Below are 23,146 nucleotides of genomic sequence, written 5' to 3' on the forward strand. Positions count from 1 at the left end.
CCGAGGGCTTTTCATTAATGCTCATCCTGGTTAAAATGCACCACCAGCCAGTCAAGGATAGGTAAGAGTGGGGAAGAGACCTTTAAAGGTCCTGCTTAAAGCTCCAACAAGATTGCCCTGGAGCATTCTCTGCTCCAGGAGGAACCCCAGCTCGGAGCCTCTTCATTTATGCATCCTCCTCTAAATCTGCTCCTTTGTTAATTAACTCTACACTTCTTTTCACTCATTTCTTTCAGTCCAGTGCAGTTGCATGTACTGCAGCAGCAAATCATTAACCAGATCCAGTTTGTGAAACCCATGGACGCAGGTGGAGGCTGTTTGTAATTCTGGGATTATCAGTAGAGCACAGACTAGCAAGTTAAAATGAATGTTTAATTCAAAAAACTGCAATAAAAACTCTTGAGAAGGTTTTTTCTTTATTTGAAACAGCTGTGCAGTTCTTTGGAGCAGGCTTGCAGCAACATCACCAGGATCTAAGAGAGGAAGAACATCTGTTAGCATTATCAATCCAAATAAAAGCAAGTTCTCTAATATCCAATCTAAACCTCTCCTGGCACAACCTGAGGTCACAGCCTCTCATCCTACTGCTTGTTAATTGGCAGACCAACCCCCCCTCACAACAAGCTCCTTTCAGGTGGCTTTACAAAGCAAAAGGCTCCCCCTAGGCCTTCTTTTCTCCAGGCTTAATACCCCCGGATCCCTTAACTGCTCCTTATCAAACTTGTGCTCTAGACCCTTCCCCAGCTCCACTGCCCTTCTCTGAACACACAAGCTCCAACTGGTCTGCAAGACTGCTCAAACCACAATTGTAGCAACCCTGTTCCTTAATGCCCCATGCTGCAGGTTTTTGCTTTGGAATGGAACTGAGAAGCCTCTCCTCCACATCAGCTTCAAAAAACCCCAGAGGCAGCAAGGTAAGGCCCTTTTTCAGCCAAGGAGGCCCAACTACATGAGGTGTTATCTCCTCACAAATAGACCATAGCACACATGGAGTGTCCACGGCATCCTGCAGAGGATTTCAATATGCGGTCACCGCGTTAAGAGCTGCCGGTTTTTCAGCCATGCAAACCCTCTTTGAAGTGACCTTCAATTTCTTTTCAGGATCCCTTTTTTGGAAATGCCCTTACCTTGACACTCACTAAGGTAGCTACTACGTGGTGTTTCTCATCCCTCTGACACGCAGCAACTTGCTGGCAGACCCTAGGAGTTAAGAGTTGGGTTTGGTTAGTACAGGGGAAAAGTTCACTTCGGGTGTAAAATGGAACAGCCTATGTCTCCCATTTTTGCTTCTGTTCCAAAGAACCAACCTCTCAGCAGGAGCTCTGGAATCCAATCTACAAATTTCCCAACTGGGACCTTTGTTCCTCTGTAGTTTTAAGTGCTGAAGGTGCCCAAGGATATACCTCTACAAGCCACATCCTCCATCTCGGGCAGAACTGGCTCTTAACAGCAGAAGGGAGTATTTTGTCCTTGACCTGGGTTAAAGCTTTATGCCCAGCGGACTTGGGGCATAAAGCATGTGGCAACACAGGAGTCTGGTGGATTTGCTTTATGGTCATGTCCACAGCTCACCAGAAACAGTAACATCCCAGCAGCCTTGGTAATGACCAGATACTCCTCTCACTGCTCTTACGGGACTTGAGCACTCAATAACTCAGATGCCTTTTTTTTCTAATAAAGAACCAAGCAATCCTGCCAATACACAACCCAAGCTGTGAACAAGCCTGAAGTATGGCATAAACGCCAAATACTGAAGAATTCCTCACAACCAACAGCAAAGTTAATTCAGACACCTGTACCACAAATGCACAACTGTGACAACAATTTGAAGTATGTATTCACACACAAGAATGACCCACAGATGAGTCCTGCCTCAGATACTGCCAAGATCTGCAGTGATCACTACCCAGTAATCTCTGGTACTCACAACCATTTCTACACTCAGCCCTTCAACAGTTTAGTAGTCCTCATGTCTACAGTCATAAAAAGCTAATACATCAACTCTGAAATTTCATAGAACTAATAACTGAGTGCTTACCTGTCAAAAAAATTGCTTTCATCTTTTTAACTCAGGGCAGTCCATTCTATATCCTAAAGCAACCTGTTAAAAAGAATTGAATGCACTTGCTGAGTTTTAGAGGCCAGTAGCCAGTTTTCACACAGATAATCAAAATGAAGACAAATTAAAGCATCTATTTTCATTTGTTACATGAAAATAAAAAAATAAGTACACTGAAATCCCTGAAGAGGTTAAAGACCATTTCAGAAAAAATACAAGATTTAACAGGCACAAAAATACAAGATTTAACAGACTGAAAGCCAAGGATGCCAAATGCTGCACTGGCTGAGCTGCTCAGAAATTAACTCTTTAAACCCAGTACTTGAAGAAATTAACCAAATATTGCTGCTCAGATGAAACTGGGGAGCATCTCTCACTACAACACAAAAATGCAGCAAGTTTATGAAGTTACTTCATAACAAACTTTACAATGCTGTCTCTTCTTACCTGTAGCCACTAAAACAAATAATCACTCTTGCATGATTAAAGGGGGGAATAGACCCTTTCAAGCCACCCAGAAAAGAAGAAGCAAAAAATTGTTTTAAGTCAGGTGCCTACACAAAAACCTGGGCAAAAGACTAGGTTCAGCCCATGTAATTCAGAATGTCAGCTGCACCTGAAGTCCCAGACCACACAGACTTTTTACTCCGACCAAGCTTTTCCACCTGAATCACTCTTTGTTTTGTCTTCCAAGCATGTTTCAGTACACCTAAAGGAGAACACTGGGCATCCTGCATTCCTCAGATTCTATTCAAAGATTTGTCTTGCAGTTTTATCCCACAGAGCTAACAGGTAGTTAAGTGGGTAAAGCCAAACCACAAGTTTATTCTGTGAGGCGTTTCCAACGACACGAACCTACAGAAAAGATCCCATCGGGATAGACCTCAACACTTCTGGTGCTATAAATTAACACGAGATAGATAATAAATCAAAATCAAGCAGACTGCAAAGGTATCTGGTACAGATCACAGGAAGTGTCACTTTATATTAAGACATTTTGGGGAAGGAAGAGGTTAAGTGATACACTAGCATCTCCTTCATATTAGCAAGTTTTTAATTACAAGTTAAGTTACCTGAGAAGCAAACATCAATGGGAATTATCTATAGAACTCTCCAGAATCCTCCCTGTAGATTTCCTATTACATATAATTTACTGATCAACACAAAACTATCTGTTTAAGCAGTTAACCTGTTCACCTTGTTCTTTACTGAGGAATTTATATGAACATTCCTTGGGCAAATTTAAGTCACAATAAATTCTTCCCTTAACAGAATGAACAATCCATTAAGATATAGTAGTGTAATGTTGAAAAGAGTCCCTGAAACCTTCACAAACTAGTAAACTTGGTCTGAGAGACTCCTGGCCTACTGATGACCAGAGCCTCAGTCTTAAAGGTATAGGCAGAATTTCAGATGTCACACTAACCCCTGAAGCAGCTTCAGACTTCTTTGAAATGGCAGCCTGCATCTTTATTCTTCACTGATCTCCAAGTACCTGCCACCAGAAAAGAACAAGTGAAGTTACAAACCAGCATACAAATCAGCAGAACCTGCAATAGTACTAAGTAGATTTGTTCAGAAAGGCTCTTCTCACTCACTCTCTTCAGAGCAGTTGAACATTTTGCCAATCATCACAACAATTTTCTCACAGCATGCTTAAATTTAGGGAAAATAAGCTCTCACATTTTGTGAAACAACACTGCATTTTCTCACTAAGAGAGGAGCAGCAGTATAACCAGCTAACCAAATAAAGACAGGTGGGTGACCTGAAACAGGCAAGGGTAAAAAAACCAATCATACAAACTTACCAAGATGTTAGTTCAGACTGGACATCAGGTGCACTTCCTAAAATAAAATAAATTGTCATATCTAAGTAATACTTTCAAGTTTCCCCAGTATTTTAGCAGTTCTTTAAGACTTGGGTGCTTTTGTCTCAATATGAATCCAGGCAGACAGTAACCTAGTTACACTGGCTGAATCATTTTATCTGCAATCAAACCATAGCCCAGTTTACTGCACAACCACCAAGGTCTATCTGTTGCTGAGGAGACCGGAGCACTATGGCACAGAAGGTAAAACTAAGGGAGTTACCTCACAAAGAAAGCATGTAAGAGACCATTGTAAGACACCTTAAAAATATGCTTTTAATAAACCATCTACAGGAATTCAGCACTGCAAGTATTTTCCTCTACCTGCTAATTCTGCTTCTTTTAGTACATAGGATGCAGAATTGAAGTGCATCAACTCACATTTATGCTTAGATCTCATAGTAGCTGCATTTTTAAGTGTGTTTGCAGAATTGTCCCACTAAGTGAACTTGTTACAGGTCTCATTGTCACCACTGCAATTAAGTGTACAGCGAGGAAAGCAGAACCTGTTACTCTTCTAGCCACGTTTTCCAATTCAGACACACTGCAGGTTGTGTCTAGCTGCTGAAGAACGAGGCATAGAAACTCCACGTCTTTAGAATTGCCTGGTTTTTAAACCTAGCCAGAAAGGAAAGAAACCTGTCTCTAGTGGTCATCTGGAGCTTGGATTCTTGTTTCAAAATAGAAAACTTTTTTTTTTCTTGTCAAAAGGCAGCCAAGAAGTTAAGACTTGAGCTTTTTTCTTCATACACCTAGGAAAAAACCCAACTGTTTCCTCAATACTTACACCTGAGTAGAGGCTTTCCAATCTGTTCCACACATCCACAGGAACGCCCCTTTAAAACAATATTTTGAACAATGCCATTAGTTTAACTATACATTTATCCTGTAACAGTTAAACAGTTTTTTGATGTTGTACTTGAAAATCTTCCCAGTAATAAACAATAAATCTAATTGTTTCAACAGAAATACCAAGTTTAACCAGCACATCTGCATGAAAACCAACGATGCCAGCTGTTGAAATACTGTAGCACTGCTTTTTGAACATCCCATCAGGAAGACACTGCTGGGTGCAGATACCATACAGTGCACAAATTAGTCTGATTACTTGCTGTGGGAATAGCACTAAACTGAAGGAACCCAAAGGTCTTATGCTGAAGCTCAGAAGAAACTGAAAGCTCACCTCTTTTGCTACTATGCTGCACAGAGGTCCACTGAAGTAAAGGATATGTGAATCAGATCAGCAAACAGCCATAAGAACTCAAGAGATCCCCAAGTAGTTACAACTGCTGCTGCAGTGTGAATGTGCTTATCTGCAAAGAAAGATATAACCAAACTACACTTCTAAAAATTCACAACACCAACTCTAGATTGATCAGTATTTAAATGAATGAATGCTATTTGAGGCCATGCAAATGTTGTCCCTTCATGTAAGTAACACAACTAATACATTAATCAGCTGTGGGTTGCAAAAGAAGGGTTTTCTCTAAGCACTAGGTTCCAGGTTTTTTGTCTACGGCAAAAGACAAAACCTGATCAAGTGCTGGAACAGACTAAACACACCAAATTTTTTTTTACTGTTTTTGTAATATTTGAAGCTACTTCCCAACTGACTAGATACTTACTGTTAGCAGCAGCAGAAGCTGACAGTTACCATGCTTTCCATTCCTAAAGACAGTTCATTACCTTGAACCAAGGTAATCATGGTGAGGAGTTCAGAACCACATACACTGTGCCAACCTGATGTGCTTCCTAGCGCAGGTCTCTACCTAGAGCAATGGTCAAGTGAGATGTCTGCTCCTTTCCTCAACTTCACAACTTGCCCACCCCCAGCTCAGTGTTTCCTATGTCAAAGGGGTTCTCCCATGCTGTATCCTTACTAGGTGCTTTCTTCCATGCTATTCCCTACACTGTCCCAAGCCATGCAAATTTGTCAACGTCCTACAGTAAGAAGCCTTCACAGCCATGTACGTGCAAGATTACCAGCTGCTCTCTGCTGTCCCTCCTGTTCTTGCAAAAGAGATGAATTTACCACAGGGAAGCCACCAGAAGCTGCAGCTGTTGATACACCCTGGTACAGAAAGTGTACCAGGGTGAGGCACCACAAAGACACTGAGGGGAAAGTAGTTCCTCAGCATCTTCAGCAGAGAAAATTCCAGGCAGTGTTGTCCAAACCAAATCGGATGAAGTTGCAGCATTTTTAAATTTGTTAAAAAACAAAAGGTAAACTTCTGTTGTTTAACAAAAACTGCACTTTGAAGTATTCAAGAGCCCAAGTTTTTGTTGAAAGAGAGCCTACAGGCTCTAATTTTGGTCAGACTGATGAAAGGTATGTAGCACTGAACTCATACGTTTACACTCAGAAGCTTCACACTCACAAGCTGCTCAGCTGTGGAGCACTGTAATGTGTTTATTTTAACTATGGAGCACTGCTTTTTCAAAACCTTTTGTGAAATAGTGCAAAAAAAGCTACCTGAAAGAAACAAAACTGAAACCCAAGTAACATCTTACCTTATGCAGCAAGAAAACAAAGAGGTATTTCATCTTCCAAAACCAACATAAACTAGAAGGGAAAGAGAAGCAAAGTTATAAAAACTGTCATATACAGTCAAAAAACTGAAAGTTACTGAAATCAAAGCTAGATTTTAACAATCAATTTAGCAGTTGTAATAAGCTAGATTTCCATGTATCTATTTATCCAGTTCTAATCAGAATTGAAATTTAGCTCATTTTTAACAGAAGTCAAGTTGAAGAAGCCAGAACTTCTCACCAAGATCATCAGCCACTGAACCAGGAATATTATACTCTTGATAGAGACTAGCCCAGAAGACACTTAAAAGCTTAGCATGAGGACAAGTTACCCTATTTTTATAACTGTCTCAGGCACAAGCCCAATATACTCACAGCAGCTGGGTAGAGAGCTGAACTCCAGATCAATGTTTTAAACCAAACAGGCCCATGAAAAGGTATCTGAAGAATGACCACTGACACCTCATTTGTCCATCTGCTGTTCACCGAGGTGAGCCTTGCAGAGGCACAGAGTTCTCTTCAGCACCATCTTCTTCATCCACTATTTCAATCACTTCAGGTGGTTTGGCATGTTGTCTTCCCAGCTTTGACTTTTTTTTCTTGGGAATTATGCTGCTTAGAATGAAAGAGCTGTTCTCCTAAGAAAATAGAAGACAGAAGTAGAAACAAGTCTAATTTTGAGATACTTATATAACTTATATAAGATTTTAGTAGTGTATTTGTGGATGTTAAGAACTCTAGCAAGAACTGCAGAATCCCCATACATTTCAGCATTACACTGAAGAGAAGTGTGGACTATCAACTTCCTTCTCCACTAACATCAGAATTCAGAGGTCACTCAACTCTGGATCCAAGCTCAAGACCTAAATACTGAAGAGATTATCTACTAATTCTTGAACTTCAGAACAGAAAGGCTAGAGTGTTTCTGATGTTAACAAGTGCTTACTTACCACTACTCTGGCATCAAGTTGTTCCTGAGTATCAGAATTCAAGCTGTCCTCATCATCACTAAAATAAAAAAAATAAAATAAAAAAAACCAGATCAAACCGTGTACTTTTATAGAACCTTAAAATGTGTAAACTACAAGCCCTTAGGTGAACAGCAGCTGAAAGAGAGCATTGTACCTTTAACACTGCCTTTTAAGGAAGGTTATCAGTGTATTCACAACAGCAAGTATTCTTGCTGATTTACTGATCTTTTTATTGCACTAAGCTAATTGCATGACCCTGAAAACCAAAGATTAACACTTTCGTTTTTAATAATGTAAAAAAGTATTAATATTATCCTTTAGTCTTTGCTTTAGAACAGTGTATTTTAACAGATAACATTAGAGGAGTTCATTTCAGCAAATACTTTATTTCAGTTTCTACCAACAATTACCAGTCTTCAGATCAAATTAAAAATACTTCTTTCTGTGAGAACTTTTAAGTCACCATCTAGAAACACAGAATATCCCAAGTCCTTTGTTCCCAAAATAAACAATGCTTTTAAAGGTTAAAAGGACAGGAGAACAGCTGTACTTGATACATACATATTTATGTGTTAGTAAAGCACCAAAAAGCAAGCAAAGATGAACTTACTCTGTCTCCTCAATAGGGGAAATGGGGCCTTCATCATCTAAGTATTTGTGTTTCCGTAACACCATACACTCTTTTTCTAAGTCATCGCTGGCCTGAAGGGCTTTTAAAGCTTTTTTAAGATGCTCTTCATATTTAAGCACTTCAATATACTTGAAATAGCCCTTTGCAGCTGCTTGCTGTAGAAAAAAAAATACTCAGGTAAGAGCTTAAAAATAGCATAAAGCATTAAGAACCGATAAATTTATCAACACCCATATATATTCTTGCAGTGTTTGCATTAAAAGGTATTAATTCTACAACATCAAGTGTCATGGTAAACCTGTTTCGTTGTTTTATTCTAGTAGAAGCACAACAGGGCCCATTTTAATTCACAATTTTTAAGACTAAGGAAATATTTATCCCACAAAACAGAGGACTTACCTCATAGCCAAGAACCATCTTTAAGGGAATATGTTTCTCTCCATAATGTTTTTCAACAAAAGGGAATTGAAAACCTCTGTCTAGAAGCCTCCTCTTTTGTTCCTGAGGTGAGGCTGTCAGTGGGGGCCTCCCTGTGGGCATCTGTGTGCTCTCATACTTTTTCTTCTTCCTCTTCTGTTCGCGAATTTTGTATTTTCGGTGTGCAGCAGCTTTGAACTTCCTTCCCCTGAAGTGATAGGCAAAAATGGCCTTCAAATTGAACTTTGACTTTTGCTGCTTGGAAACTTCTAATGGCTTCCCTGGACTTTGAGGAGACAGTGAAGAGTCTGAGGAGCTTTCATTGTCAGGTACTAGTGTAACAGATTCAGCTTGCTGCCTTGAAGACTGAGATCGCCTTTTCTGCTTTGAAGGTGCAATGGAGCACTCAGGACGAGCAGCAGAGACATCACTGAAGAAGAAAAAAGTATTTACTTTCAAAAGAAGGTTTACTTTTATGATACACTGCACAGGTTCTCCACAGGAAAAATTCTGGACTAGCGATAAAAACTTACCTTTCTGAATCACTGCTGATCAGTAAAACCTCAGTTGAAGCAGCTGATGATTTACACATGCTGTTAGGATGGTCTGAAGACTCCCCAGAAGCAGCCACCTTCTGCCTTGACTGCTCTGCTCCTGTACTTCTTTGCCATGAACACACCTCAGATGGCTCCTCCTGCTGATGGCTGATTAGCTCTTGGGCATCAGAGTAATCAGAGCCAGAACCCTGGGATTCATCTGTATCAGTCATGTTTCAGTTTGCTCTAAAAGGCAAGGGGAATTCAAGAAACTTTAAAAAAAAATACATTAATCAGGTAACAAACTTTCTTCTACTCATGATCACAGGATAAACGCAAGAACAATCTTGAGGAAACAAGCAGAGATTTTCCTATGAACCATAACCAGCTACATTCTTCGTACTAAAATTTAAGTCACAGTCACCGAAGATATTCACAGGATAACTGAGGTTGGAAAATTTGTGGGTCTTTTTAGTCCAGCTCTTGCCCAAAGGAAGGCAAACATCAGTGGTGCAACAGATATTGTTCAGAGACTTACTGAGATGAATTCTGAATGTTTTAACCCTCTCCCTACTAGAGCTAAGTTTGCCTCCAAACAAGCACACATACACATAGCCAATCGCTTCTTATACTTTTACAGATATTGCAGTTTTAAGTCGTACATAAAATTTACTTCACTGTGGTTTAAAACCCTTGAATTATTTCAAGACAGTGTCATAACGAGAAGCCATGCCATCTTCCTTCTGTTCTTTTGTGAGCTCTAAGATACCTAAAATCTCCTGCTTTTAACAATCCACCACCCATTTATTTGGCTATCAATCATCATAGAGTCCAGTCCTAGAACTAAAATGTTAATTTTCACTTGAATCTGCAAGACAACACAGTCCAGCGCTTTGGTGGCTAAAGTCTATACAGAAGGGACTGTAACACACAGCAAAGGAACCTGGTTTTCCTCTGTATGAGCCTTAAGTTATTTTACCTGTTAGTCATTTACTAGCCCTGTAAACCTGTATCTTTCTAATTTTACTGTGCTTTTTAGAGCTTTACAAACTCATCACCATACCTGTTAATATTTCAAACGTTATTACACAGTTCAGCATCTGAAGACACTAGAGCAGAGTTTTTCTAATGTCCTCCCATAACCTGCAGCAGATGATCCTGAGGGCACATGCACATCAAGCAAAGGATTAGGCTCAGTCAGAATTTAGGAAAGGCAGGTCCCAACTGACCAACCTGATCTTCTATGACCAGTGTATGAGGCAAAGACTGTTGATGTTGTCTGCCTGCACTTTTACTAAAGCACTGGACACCATTTCTCACAGCAGGAGGAAATGGCTGCTCATGGCTTGGATGGGATGGATGGGCCCTGAGAGTGGTGCTGAATGGAGCTACATCCAGCTGGTAGCTGGTCTTAAGTGATGTTCCCCAGGGATCAGTGCTGGGGCCAGACCAGTTTCATGTCCACTGACGACCTAAAAAAGGAATTAAGTGCACCCTCATTCAGCTGGCAGATGACACCAAAGGTGGGCATGATCTGCTGGAGGGCAGGAAGGCTCTGCAGAGGTGTCTGCATAAGCTGGATTTGACGAACTGAAGCCAACTGAGGTATAACAAGACAAAGAGCTGGGCCCTGCACTTGGGTCACAGCAGAAAAGGCCCTGGGTCAAGAGTAGCTCAGAATGATCCAGGGTGTGCCCAGGTGGCAAAGAAGGCAAATAGTATCCTGGCCCGTATCACCAATGGTGTGGCCAGCAGAACCAGGGCAGGGATTGTCCGCCCTGTACTCAGCACTGGTAAGGCCACACCTCAAATCCTGTGTTCCATTTTGGGCCCCTCACAAGAAAAACGCTTCTGCCAGCTCTGCTAAGCCTTTGCAGGCACACTGCTCACGCTGGTTCACCCACGGCCTGACAAACACGAAGCGCAGAAACAAAACCAACCAACGCCATAGCCAGAACAGGAGCAGCAATGCCACTCTGAGCGCACAGGTCCTACCTGGTACTCAAAAGTCGCAGCTCAGCATCCTTCGAGGTCTCTACCTCAGCTCCGGCCTGCTGCGCTAGCAAAGCACGCAGATTCCTAAGGGAAGAAAAGCAACAATGTAAACTTGCTGAAAGCCCAACGAAGACGCCAGACACACCACTCGCCCCCTCGCCAGGCTAGGCTGCCAGCAGCGCGCTGGGGTCGGTGCTACGGGAAGGCCTTTATAACGCGGGAATGCACCAAGTCACAAAGGGCCGGGGACACCCCGCCGGCACCGCTCCCGCAGGGCCTCTCACCGACAGCCGCCACATGCCCCGGTCCTCGGGCACGACTCCACACCACCCGGACTGTCCCTTCACCCCCAGCTTTCGGGGTCCCGGGCCCCAGCAGCGCGGATGGCGGCGGATCCGCCGGCCCGGACGAACACACCTGCGCCAGCCTCCACCCCGCCGTAAAGACTGCACAATGGCCGCCCCGCGCGTTAAATAGCGCCGAAGGCTCGCGAGAGGCGCGCGGGCCGACGGGAATGAGGGGCAGGAGGATGGCGCCATGCTGGGGGTGGCAGCGGGGCGGCCGCTCCCGGGGGCGGAGCCGAGCCGAGCCGAGCCGGGCCCAGCCCAGCCCAGCCCAGCCCTGCCCTGCCTTGCCTCGCTGTGCCAGTCCCGGCGGCAGGGCAGGTACGTGCGCTCGGGCGATAGCGGCGGTCGGTACGTGGCAGAGCTCGGACTGGTCCCGGCTTCCCGCAGCTTCTCGCCCGGTGAGAGGCTCCCGTTCCTGCTGTGCTGCTTGTCTTTCCCCAGGCTCCTCCGAGCTGGCAGCTCCCGCCTGATCAGCCCCTTCCTTCCCCCGCAGCTATGCCAAGCGTGCCGCCGCCTTTAGCGCTCTCTCGCTCCAGTACTCTCCGCTGCCTTTGCCTGCCGGTATGCTCTCTGTCCCTACGGAGCCTCGCCTCGCCTAGCACGCCTGTTCATTCCCTGCCGTGACCCGTCTCTTCCCCAAATCCCAGCCGTTCAGTTGTCTCTACTGCCCCGCAGCTTTCCTCTGCCCCATACGGGATTTCCTCGCACCGCCCCAGGCGAAAAATACGCCTTCTGCATCTCTGGATGCCTTGCTCTTCTTGGTGTCATCGCTAAATTTCTCTCTCACAACTGCCGTCTTCAATTTTTTCCATGGATATTTCTTCCCCCACCATCCCCCTCCCGGCTCATGTCTAGCCTGCCTATAACCTCTCCTTTTTGCCTGTAACTCTCCAAGCTAATTTCAATTCAGCTTTTGATAATAGACACCCCACACACATAATTAATCTAATGTTTCACGTTTCATCTGCCTTCTCCGGGCACCTGGCTACTCTCTCTAATGTTTTCTTCCCACTTCAAAAGTAGACTTTTAAGTCTTTGTTGCCTCCATTCTAGTTGCACCATCCCACATCTATAATAGTTTTATCATCCCTTTAGCATTTGTGTTCTTTCTTTGAAATTCTTCTGTAGCAATTCAGTGTCACTGCACCCTTCCGTGATGGATCTTAATTGTGTGCTGTTGTCTCAGGTTCTCTTTGTCCCACACCACACAATTCACTCCCCTGTGAATATTTGAGTGGTGGGCTGTGGATCTACTCCTATGTGTTTTTCCTGGCAAAAACTGTCTACCTCAGATTGGGTTTGTTATGGTACATCAAATTTTTCTACAGTCTTTCGCTCTTTTCTTGATTGTGGGGAGCTATCTTATTTGAATACTGTACAAGTCTTGTCTCTGCCTTTTGCACAACAGCAGTTCTAGCTTGTCTTCTCAGACCGTTTCAGGACAACCGATGTGTTGAGTGCTGGCACAGCTTCCTCCTGGATGTGGCAAAAGGTTCTTGAGGGGACGAGGATCATCTAAAACAATGCTCCCAAAGCCATGTTCTCACTTTCTGCCTATGGCTAATTACTCCCTTTCTTGCTGCACACTTAAAGCCTTGTGGTATGATTCACTCCACCTGACATGAGGCTTCTACCAGAGGCACCAAATCCAGCCTGCTGCTTTCTCCTCCAGAGCCAGAGGAGGGATGAAATTAACTATGGAGATAAACAAGACCAACTAAGATGGGAATTATTATACACAGGTTGTAGTCATTCTTCTCTTCTCTACTGCTTGCTACAGCAGTAATTTGGGGTGGCTGAGCATTCAGCTCAAAGATTTCAGTTAAGTGGCTGCTACAATCTCCCCACTCTTCTTATTTCCTTTTTTCCACCCTGGTTTGGTGGGGTTTTTTTCCTTTATGAAGACTCAAGAGGACATGGTGTAAGGACAGTTACATTTTTTGACAGTCATAAAAGTTAGGATATTTTAAAAACCGAAGCCAGAACTGTTCATAAGCAGCTGTCTCACACCATAGTCCTTTCTAACAAAGAGTCAGGTCTAAGAATGCAGTTAGGATCTCACTTTTTTCCTTATTCCACCTGAGATCTGGGTAAATAGGACCCTTTTTTTTTTTTTTTTTTTTTAATTGCTGTATGTAGCAAGTATGTGCCTAAGGAGTTAATGATTGCTGCAGCTGATTTTTAGGTAGCGTACAATCAGTTGTTTCTGCCCTGACCTAGTGCCTTGCCCTTCTAGCTGGTTTGCTGTTTCATGGCTGACTGAAGTACACTTCATTTCTGAAGGGGCACTTAAACTCATGTTCAAAACTTTTTGCTACAGTACATACTTTTTTATTTTACATACTTTTTGTATGGGTACAGAGCCTGATACTGCAGAACTTGCTGCTGTTGATTTCTATTTTGCTGCTAGCCTGTTCCACTCTGGAAGGGGAAACACATGCCCAGAATCAAATGGAGACTATGTCACAGCTGGGGTTGAAAGTCCACCATTGCCCATGCTGGAAAAGTAAACATTAAATTTGGGAAGACCTTAGGAGGGAGCTGATGTGCTCAGAAAAGCTCAGGTTCCTTTCAAAACTTTCTTGTGACTCCAAGCTTACAAAGACACTCAAATCTCCTGATCACTTCATCTGCATTCAGTGTAGGATATGTTTTCTCTGCACCCAGTTGTCAGCTTGAGGACCAATATGAGTAATGCTCTGAGCCAGCTATAGGGCTGACAGACTCATCTTCTTCCAAAATGCATAAGAAATTCAACATTACTATTGAAGCTGTCAGTCTCTCCTGTGATGCCAGAACTACAGTTCTATTTTTTCTATGTATTCTAGAGTGAAATTGAAAAATAGTTAACGTGTTGAAAGGAGCATGTTTAAATTGTTAAACTATTATCTTTGTTGGCAGACCAGTACTGCAGTGTGCTGTACTGTCACTTCTTACCTGAAGAGATCAGCACCCATCAGGAAATGGCCAAAGTCGAAAGGTTTGCTTTTCATGTCCCAAGTCTGGAGGAGCTTGCTGGGGGTAAGTAATGCAACATGTGACTTTATACAAACTTGTAATGTACTCTTCAAACTTATCTTAAAGCTCATATCAAAGTCTTTCTACAGCTAGTACATGCAGAATTCCTGCCTTTAGCACACTGAGAGGCAAAGAACAGCACTATTTCTCTATATGTGATGATTTTCTTACAGCAAACAATGATTCCTCCCCAAGCCCCCAAGATATTTAAACACACAGATGGGCTCTCAATTCCTTTAAAACTGCTGAATATGCAGATTTGTGTGCAGGCCGTGAAAGTTTGACCACTACACACCAAACTTCTTTACAAATACATAATCATCTGTCCTCCTCTAGCCTCCAGTATTTCTTTTTCAGGACTGCTCAAAACATAGCTGACAAGATGCAGTGTAGCATGGCAGATCCTCTTGCTTGAACCTAGTTGGCTCTTCCTTTCGTGATTGCCTTAGAACAGGGCTGCAGGAAACATCTTCTGTAGTTTACTTCTTTCTGAGGCCTTTGCAAGATATGCTGGGAATAACAGAATGGTTGAGGTTGGAAGGGACTTCTGGGTTCAGCGCAGCTGCTCATGAGCTTTAATTCTTGCCCTAGTAGAAAGACATTATTCCTTCTGGCAGTCTCTCCCCTCCAGCAGATATACTGAAGTTTTTTTGTCTTTCAGACTGATCCTCAAGTTCAGTCTGCCACTTTCCTGAATCTGTGTCAGTTTGACATTTCCACGTATTGAGATCATCTGGTCCCAGCAGTGCCCTGGGTGGTTCCCGGTGCTTTTCTTGCCCAGTCAGATGGGGGCAGTAGGCCAGGGCTGCTGCAGAGAACACCACATACTTGCCGTAGAACAGCTTGAAAGAGTATCAGAAAAATTTCATCACAAAACAGAATTTTCCTTTTTTTCCTGATCTGTCTTGAGGATCTCCTGTAAGCTGGGAATTGTGTTGCTGTTCAGATTTTGGGTATAATTTGAAGAGTGCCCTTTTACTGTCCTTGTCCACTTGCCAGAAGGTACTGAGATGTATTTAGAAATGTACCAAGTACCAGCTACTACTTTTGGTCAAGAGCTTGGTAAATCTGATCTCAAGAGGTAAGGTATGGCTGAAACCCTAACTGGAAGAAACAAAGGCACAGGAAAGTCTGTGTAAATAAGGAACCACCTGATTTGAGATCACAGACTGGATGTTCTGTTCTTTAGTTTGAGACATCTGTCAAAGCAGACCCCCAGGCAATAAAGAACCTGGACCTTTCAACATAGTATTTGAAGTAGTGTATGTGAAGAAAATCCCACACTAAACGTTTGGAAGTTGTTTCCAAACAATGCACTCAGCTTATCCTCCCTGTTGTTTGAGTGACTTTGCAAGTTCTGAGCCTAAAAAAGCATTGATATGAAGCAAACAAAAAATTTTAGATTTGGTTCATTATCACTAACACCATTCATTATCTGTCTTGCTGTGATAGTGGCACTTGCCAGAAAATCTCCAGAAGAGCATAAACATGATAGGTAGTATCCCATGGCAGTAGAAATTTCCAGACAGCAGAGACTGAGATTATAATCAAGCTATTGCAAACTGTCTGGTTAATATATGTAAAGAACTGATTGTTGCTTCAGCTAAATCTTGCTTCCTCCTTTGCTCTTGCATCATATTTGACTGTGATCATAATTGTCTGCTCTTTGAAGCAAACCCAGTGCTGAATGAAATTGAAGTTTACCCATGTTACTTCACACTGTGCTGCTCCTAGTGCTGCTTGGAGCAGTCAGTGTATTTCAATGAAAATGTTTTTTAAATTCTTAAAATTAATTAATGTGGCAAACAATTATCTGGACAAACTTTTGCTCCTCTCTGAAGCTCAGAGTAATGTTACAAGTGCCTGCAGACATTTAAATCAATGGAGTTGCTTAGGGTAAGCCTAAATAATGTATCTTGCAGAATTAAAGTCCAAACAGATATGTTTATTGTTGTTAGAAACTTGTCAGACTCTTGGTAATTTTTCATTGTCAATAATTTTGCCGTTATTCTTTATTACAGTTTTGCAGAAAGGGCTTAAAGAGAACTTTGCTGATGTTCAAGTCTCTGTTGTAGACTGTCCTGATCTGACTAAGGAACCCTTCAACTTTCCTGCTAAAGGTGACCTAGCATTCCTGTCTTTCACTAAGACTTCTCCAGTTTTTTTGGCATGATCCTGCTTAGTTTTGATCCTTTAAAGATGTTGAGAGAGCTTAAAATGCTTTTCAGGTAAAGCATATGCATGAGAGGAGAGCTACATTTTAGTTCTGGATTTGCTTCCTAGTTGATGTATGAACAAGGACAAGTCATTGCTAAGTACTTGTCATATTTTTCTTTTCTTTACCTATCATTGCATACCTACTTATTTCATAAGCATTATTTAGTGTACTGAAAAGGTTTTGAATTTAAGTTGTTATCTTTCAGATGAAAAAATTTTTTTGAATTTGAATTTTTTTGAATTGTACCAACCACTATCTGAACCTAAGGAGTTGTACTTCCATTAATTTTTAAATTGCTGGCATTCATGAATGTCAATGAAGTGAACCTCTCTTATTCTGAATAGGATTCATCTTGTTTGACACTAGCTGTCTGGAAGACTGACATGTCATCTGTGCTACTCCTCTGAGTTCCCTCAGGCATCAATGTAAAAGAAACACCTCCAGGCTGCTATTCATCTCTTCTTAAAATACATATCCAAATAAGTGGGATAAATTGTCCTGAGACAGCTTTCAGCTTTGCTAAAATTTTGCAAGTGGAGTCCCAGCAGAGTTCTCTACTGTGTGGTGAGGGTGTTACTGAAGAACTGGCAAATGGGAGGTGTTGTCCACTCTGGCAAATTTTTTTTGTGCTTAGAGAATGTTATTTTACAACATGTTGTGCAGCATTAAATCCTACTGTGAATAATCTTAGGGCTTGGACTTCTTGATAGTTCAACAGTTTATCTAAGTATGCTAGCAAAATAGTGTTCTCAAGGGTTTGAGAAGTTTGAGGAACTGGGTCTTTGGTGGGTTACAATGCGTGCTTAGTGAAGATTATTGGGAAAAAAAGATTTTACCAAGCTAACTGGCTGTATTTTTCCAGGAATCTGTGGAAAGCCTAGGATAGCAGATGTGGGAGGTGTTCCTTACCTCATACCTCTTGTACAGAAAGAAAAAGTGAGTTTTTCCCTGTAGCTGTGGGATTTAATACATTTGTCAAAAGAAAAGCAATAAACAAAACTAAGGACTAAGAGATAGTAGGATCTAGATACTAGAATTCTACGCTTGTGAAATACACTTTTCAGTGTTTAATGGACTGATTCTGATGTGTATTGTATGTCACAAAATCCAATAAGAACAATAATTCAGTCTTTGAATAAAATAAGCAGGGAACATACAGGTAGAATCTATCTTTTGGTAAACAAATAGACATCTACCAAATTTGTTATTACTAAACATTGTATTCAGAAGCCATGTTCAACCTATCAAAATTTTAATGAGGGTGGGTGTTGTGAATTAAATGCCTCCAGGATTACAGACTGACAATTGCAGATCAGAGCACCACACCAAAATCATAGAATGGTTTGGGTTGGAAGAGACCTTAGAGATAGTCTAGTTTCAACCCCTCCTGCAGTGAGCAAGGATGCCACCCACTAGGTCAGGTTGCTCAGGGCCCCATCCAGCCTAGCTTTGGACACTTCCAGGCATGGAAGTATTGTTTTTCTTTTACAGGTTTATGATCTAAATAGAGTTGCAAAGGACATAGAGCTGCCTGGAGCCTTCATTCTTGGAGCTGGAGCTGCTTCATCCAGAGTTCTTGGAATAAATGCTGAGGTCAGTATGTAAGAGTGATGGTTCTCAATGAATTCATGGAAGTATCACAACAGTAAAGCAGTATTATAGTGGGTATTCCCCATTTGCAACAATGTATTTAATAAACACTTTCACACCACAAACACATAAAACACATTAGAAGGAATTGAGATGAGGGGCATCCACTGAGGTACATACTCCTGAGATTATAAGATTAATTTTTAACTTGTTCTTCAGGAAGCATGTGATTACCTTGAAACATGTGAGAAACATGGTTTTTGAAACTGATTGACAAAAACCTGACCAAAGGTTTTAATTCCAAGATTTAGAAATGCTTCTCAAACTTACTGGTAAAGGCCTTTGAAATACTCCCTGTCTTTTGCCCTCTTGCATGACTTTGTTTCACTTTGTTTGATTTTAAAGATACCACATAGAAAATTATGAACTGCCAGAGGGGTAGGAGACAAAAACTATTGTCTATGGAGACCTTAGTTAATCACAGGTTTTTTCAGGCATAAACCTTTGGTCTTGCTGTCTCCTTTTGATGGAATTATTGGCAGATGTGATAGTCCATATCAGCTTTAAATTTGGGCCACTGTAATAGTGGTTGTTATTGTACACTGAGAGAGTATTATATAGAATTCCAATATTTGCATACTATAAATCTTTTTTCCTTTCTTTTGTTTCTTTTAACACTAGCATTCATCTTTATATAGCATTAAGTGTAATTGTTCAGAAAAAGTAGACCTGTTTTCTGGACCTTTCAATTACATTACAATATTACTGCATTTTTCTTACCAGTACAGACCTCATCCTGAGAGACAGAGCTGTTTGATGAAGACAATTTTTTCTTGGGATCATGGTCCACAGCTTAAATTACATTTATGTGAGTTCAGTTCATTTGGCTGATTCTTACATGTTCTTATTGACTTATTCTTATATGTTCTTTTTCCCAGTTTATCCCTATTGTTCAAACTAAGAGTGAAAAAAAGCCTGCTGTAAATGGGAGCTACATTGCTCAGATAAATCCTGCAGATAAAGGGTGCCTGCTTGAGAAGTACAGCAGCAAATACACTGATTGTGAGTTTGGACTGTTGGCCAATCTTTATGCCAGTGAGGGCCAACCTGGTAAGGTATGTACTTCCATCTAAGGTGACTTTGCAGTGCTTTGTGACTGACTGGAAACTCATGGTTCTCCTATCAGCATTCTGTGATAATAGTAAAGTAGTAATCCCACAAGAGAAACATGTAAAAATAAGGAACTGATGCCAGCAATTGAGGGAGAGAATTAGTAGAGACAGAGGCACTTGAATTTTTGAGGGATAGGTATTAGTTTACAAAAACTTTTCCATCATAAATCACTCATCCAAATCCAATCCAAACTAGCAGTGACTTAAGGTAATGGTGCAATGTACTTGTGTAAATGGGCATTTAGGTAGTTTTTTGCACAAGTGCTTCTCCTGACACAGCCAGCACAAAGAGATGCTGGCAGAACAGTTGAAAACCCGAGTGCTGCATGGAAACCGAACAGCCTTCTCTGTTACTCAGTGTTTCTTTCTGATAGAGTGGAAGCCAGCTGGTGGACAGAAGGGAGTTGCTCAGGTCACTGTCTCATATATAGGTAAATCTCTTGCTGCCCAGCTTCCTTTTCAGGTAAAGCTAGCATTGAACAGAACTAAGGAAAAGAGAGCTGGTCACATACTGGAAAGATGCAAGTGCAGCAGCGCTTGCATGGAAACTATCTTTTCAAAACGTGATATTGGGTTATCAGCTTGGGAGAATTTCAGAGCAGCTTTCACAGACCTTTTCAGCCTATAGCAGCTGGAGATGGCAGTGACAAACTGACTTTATCTTTTAGGTCATTGAAGTGAAAGCCAATGGAAGAACTGGAGAGCTTAACTTTGTGACCTGTCTGAGACAAACTTTAGAGAAGCACTATGGAGAAAAGCCAGTTGGGATGGGTGGTACATTTATCATTCAGAAGGGGAAAGCAAAGATTCACATTATGGTACGTTGTTCTCAATGCATGTAACTTTCTTTGTCCTCCTGAAAACAGAAGGATAAATCAGGGTGTAACATCTTAGTCCCTTCACTTTATTTTGTATTTTTAAATGTATGCATAAACTATTAGGATGGTCACGGTATTAAAGTAAGGAGTTGACATTACAAAATCAGTGTTACAAAACTAGTAATTCTATTTTAGTTGGCATTAATGCCATCATCTTTTGAAATCTGTGTGCAGCTAAAAAACTGGAGAGCTATTGTAAAATGAATTGAAATGAAATACATGAACTCAGATGAGAAGCATTAAACTTTTTTAAAAATAACTGAGCTTCTAAAATGTACCAGGAGGAGGAGCAGAGGAGCATCCTCACTTCAGTAGTTCTCCCACTACCTGTGCAATGAAAGACATAAGATTCCGGTCGCTTCTGTTTCCGGAAGAAAGAGAGTGATGGATACTGTGAACTTCTTTCAGTCAGTAAGGAAAATGAACAGAATAATGGGGAGGGAAAAGCAAAGTTGCTAGATAAAAGGTATCCTGATGCAAGTGTCTTCCTTTTACTTAAAAAGCTTTTATTTTTGCTCTAGCCTCCAGAATTTTCTGCCTGTCCCCTGAATACTGATGAGGATGTGAATAACTGGCTCAAATTCTTTGAAATGAAGGCTCCACTGATTTGTCAGCCAGTAATAGTTTCCAGAGATCCGGTGAGTCTCTTTTTCTCCTTTCTAAGTATGGACTGAGACCTGTAATGATTTTTGTCTTGGATGTGATTTTCCTTTCAAGAATGGGAGTGTGTATATATATATATATATATATATATATATATTGTGCTCAGCTCTTCCAGAGCTGGGGCAATGATTGAGAAGCTTCTCATTTCTGTGAACTGTTTGAATTGTTTGAATTGAGGCTAGGTGAATCTGTTCTGAAACGTAGTGGCTGTTCATAGTGGATTAACTTCATGGTTCTGTTGCATGTGTTTGCAACAAGTGTTTGCAACAAGTGTTTGCATCCCAAACCGAACAGTACAGTTTGCATTCACTGCTGGCCATACTGGGAGAAATGTCAAGAGCATGGAAGGTGGTTCAGCCACCTGTTTCTGTAATTCACTTTCATAACAACTCCCTCTGCTAATGCTGTGTCAAAAGACATGAAGCATGTGTCCTGTTGCTGATGTAAATTAAAGTCTGCAAAGCCTCATGCTGGAAACTTACCTAGCATCTTTCACAAGCACCAAGTTCAACAGCAAATAATTCAGGGTGAAAACCAATCTTGTTTCAAAAACCATTAAGGTGTTCATAATTAGGAAAACTATTTGTTTAAAAGTAACCAGAAAACCATACATGAAAATGGCTATTTTATAAATAACAATGCAGTCATAATTAATAAAAAAATGTTTTTCCCCGAGGTAAGTAGGACATACTGTAGGCTTAAATATGTTGAAGGGTGTGGTTTTATTGTGTCATTATGTGGCAGCCTTTGGCCTAAGGCTATACTGTATCTTCCCATAATCCACTGATGCATCCTTTGAAAGCAGCCATCGGCAGCTGCTCCATTCAGAACCAATGCAGCTTGTGTGCTGGATGCCTCTGGGTTTCTTCTGTCTGCATCCACTGCAAGCTCAACAGCACTTGGCTAGACCTGTGGTTTTGGAAATGTTTGAGTGTCACTACAAGAAGAGCAGGAGACAATGGCATTCCAATGCCATAGCACTATTCACCAGTATCCCCTTGCAGCCCAGGAAAATAATCATGTCCTGGGCTATGTCAAACTAGGTGTGGCCAGGTCAAGCAAGGGGATTCTTTCCCTCATGAGACCCCACCTGGAGTGCTGCATGTAGCTTTGGGGTCCCAAGAAAGATGTGGACCTGTAAGAGCAGGGCCCAAGGAGGGCCATGAAAATGAGCCAAGGGCTGGAGTACCTCTTCCTTTGAAGAGAGACTGGGAGCTGACATTGTTCAGCCTGGATAAGAAAAGGCTCTGGAAAGACCTTATTGCAGCCTTCCAGTACTTAAAGGAGGCTTTTAGGAAAGATGGAGAGAAACTTTTTACTGGGACATGTAGTGACCAAAGAAGAGGCGAGGGACAGGTTGCCCAGAGATATGGATCCTCCATCCCTGGAAGTGTTCAAGGCCAGGTTAGAGGGGTTTTTGCGAGCTGGTTGAATGGAAGATGTCCCAGCCCATGACAGGGTGGTTAGAATAGATGATCTGCGAAGGTCCCTTTGAACCCAACCGATTCTATGATACATAAAACTGATGCTGTTGATCTCATGGTTTAGGATGTTAGTTGCTATTTTATTCATTTTTCTTCCTGTATTCATCTAAGCTGGCTCTCAGAATTGGAGATAGTCCATTTATCACATGGGCCTATGAAAATTCAGTGCAAAGGGGTTTCATTTCCAGTAGAGGTGCCTTGGTGTGGCTTGCATTATTTAATCCCAGGAAAGAAAGGTAGGGGGGAAAAAAAGGTTAAAAAGGACATCTCAGTCAGATTAACACCAAAAGCTGAAGGCTGTCAGGGTTTCTAAATTCTTTTGTCTTATTGGTTTCACAAGTGTAAAGCAAGTTTTCACTGCTTAACGTTTGGAGATGTTGGAAATGCGTGTTAGGATAGACTATCCTGAGACTTCTAAATGCTGTTCCCACGAGCACGTTGATGACGGGCCTCTGTCTGGTACCAGGGCTTCGATCTGCGTGTGGAGCACACGCACTGTTTCAGCCACCACGGCGAAGGAGGGCACTACCACCAGGACACCAGCCCGGACAGCGTGCAGTACCTGGGCTACTTCCAGCCCGCCGAGCTGCTCTTCCGCATCGATCGGCCCCCGGAGACGCACCTCGTCGGGAGAGACTGAGCCTCCGTCCGGGCCGATTGCATCTTCCTCAAGTACAAATGCTGATTTTTGTAACGCTTTCAATTATCACTTATCAGATTTAAGAATAAATATGAGAATAGTTAGCTGCCGCTTTCTTAATTGTGTCAAA

General features: G+C 41.8%; 2 protein-coding genes and 6 non-coding genes across 13 annotated transcripts; 1 reads left to right on the forward strand and 7 right to left on the reverse strand.

Annotated features, from left to right (window-relative positions):
- Positions 1-358: 358 nt before the first annotated feature.
- Positions 359-11,490, reverse strand: TAF1D (TATA-box binding protein associated factor, RNA polymerase I subunit D). 4 transcript variants are annotated; one of them, XM_030234738.2, is made up of 16 exons: positions 11,424-11,490; positions 11,007-11,090; positions 9,009-9,257; positions 8,458-8,905; positions 8,038-8,213; positions 7,407-7,464; positions 6,832-7,094; positions 6,439-6,490; positions 5,553-5,692; positions 5,111-5,240; positions 4,715-4,763; positions 3,868-3,904; positions 3,486-3,554; positions 2,039-2,101; positions 1,128-1,200; positions 359-473 (listed from the first exon to the last, which is right to left on the reverse strand). In XM_030234738.2, the coding sequence occupies exons 3-7, from the start codon at positions 9,242-9,244 to the stop codon at positions 6,939-6,941; spliced, it is 1,074 nt and encodes a 357-aa protein (XP_030090598.1). In that variant the 5' UTR covers positions 9,245-9,257; positions 11,007-11,090; positions 11,424-11,490; the 3' UTR covers positions 359-473; positions 1,128-1,200; positions 2,039-2,101; positions 3,486-3,554; positions 3,868-3,904; positions 4,715-4,763; positions 5,111-5,240; positions 5,553-5,692; positions 6,439-6,490; positions 6,832-6,938. The 4 variants fall into 4 exon arrangements, with proteins under 4 accessions (XP_030090598.1, XP_030090597.1, XP_030090600.1 ...); XM_030234737.2 differs by having other exon boundaries at positions 5,553-5,696; XM_030234740.2 differs by having other exon boundaries at positions 5,553-5,696; positions 11,291-11,439.
- Positions 957-1,086, reverse strand: LOC115484888 (small nucleolar RNA SNORA25). The gene has a single exon (XR_003945622.1). It is a non-coding gene; the product is annotated as a small nucleolar RNA SNORA25 (small nucleolar RNA).
- Positions 2,817-2,948, reverse strand: LOC115484892 (small nucleolar RNA SNORA18). Its single transcript, XR_003945626.1, has one exon. It is a non-coding gene; the product is annotated as a small nucleolar RNA SNORA18 (small nucleolar RNA).
- Positions 3,629-3,701, reverse strand: LOC115484886 (small nucleolar RNA Z40). The gene has a single exon (XR_003945620.1). It is a non-coding gene; the product is annotated as a small nucleolar RNA Z40 (small nucleolar RNA).
- LOC115484889 (small nucleolar RNA SNORA1) lies at positions 4,375-4,506 on the reverse strand. Its single transcript, XR_003945623.1, has one exon. It is a non-coding gene; the product is annotated as a small nucleolar RNA SNORA1 (small nucleolar RNA).
- On the reverse strand, positions 4,880-5,018 carry LOC115484887 (small nucleolar RNA SNORA8). Its single transcript, XR_003945621.1, has one exon. It is a non-coding gene; the product is annotated as a small nucleolar RNA SNORA8 (small nucleolar RNA).
- Positions 5,345-5,472, reverse strand: LOC115484895 (small nucleolar RNA SNORA40). The gene has a single exon (XR_003945629.1). It is a non-coding gene; the product is annotated as a small nucleolar RNA SNORA40 (small nucleolar RNA).
- A 101-nt stretch (positions 11,491-11,591) lies between the features above and the next one.
- Positions 11,592-23,120, forward strand: C1H11orf54 (chromosome 1 C11orf54 homolog). Of its 3 annotated transcripts, none has more exons than XM_030234987.2 (9): positions 11,592-11,671; positions 14,255-14,374; positions 16,393-16,491; positions 17,452-17,525; positions 18,081-18,182; positions 19,118-19,294; positions 20,020-20,169; positions 20,751-20,867; positions 22,843-23,120. In XM_030234987.2, the coding sequence occupies exons 2-9, from the start codon at positions 14,317-14,319 to the stop codon at positions 23,014-23,016; spliced, it is 951 nt and encodes a 316-aa protein (XP_030090847.1). In that variant the 5' UTR covers positions 11,592-11,671; positions 14,255-14,316; the 3' UTR covers positions 23,017-23,120. The 3 variants fall into 3 exon arrangements, with proteins under 3 accessions (XP_030090847.1, XP_018763964.1, XP_009100999.1); XM_018908419.3 differs by having other exon boundaries at positions 11,594-11,701; XM_009102751.4 differs by having other exon boundaries at positions 11,602-11,751.
- Positions 23,121-23,146: the final 26 nt, after the last annotated feature.

The sequence above is a fragment of the Serinus canaria genome, chromosome 1 (assembly GCF_022539315.1).
Source record: "Serinus canaria isolate serCan28SL12 chromosome 1, serCan2020, whole genome shotgun sequence".
Taxonomy (NCBI): Eukaryota; Metazoa; Chordata; class Aves; order Passeriformes; family Fringillidae; genus Serinus; species Serinus canaria.

Coding starts and splice junctions, on each gene's coding strand:
- C1H11orf54 (XM_030234987.2), top strand. CDS start 14,317: ATGGCCAAAGTCGAAAGGTTTGCTTTTCATGTCCCAAGTCTGGAGGAG. Junction 17,526..18,080: donor CTCTTGTACAGAAAGAAAAA/GTGAGTTTTTCC, acceptor TTTCTTTTACAG/GTTTATGATCTAAATAGAGT. Junction 18,183..19,117: donor TTCTTGGAATAAATGCTGAG/GTCAGTATGTAA, acceptor TCTTTTTCCCAG/TTTATCCCTATTGTTCAAAC.
- TAF1D (XM_030234739.2), bottom strand. CDS start 9,244: ATGACTGATACAGATGAATCCCAGGGTTCTGGCTCTGATTACTCTGAT. Junction 8,214..8,457: donor AGATGGTTCTTGGCTATGAG/GTAAGTCCTCTG, acceptor TTTTTTCTACAG/CAAGCAGCTGCAAAGGGCTA. Junction 7,095..7,406: donor AACTTGATGCCAGAGTAGTG/GTAAGTAAGCAC, acceptor CTATTTTCTTAG/GAGAACAGCTCTTTCATTCT.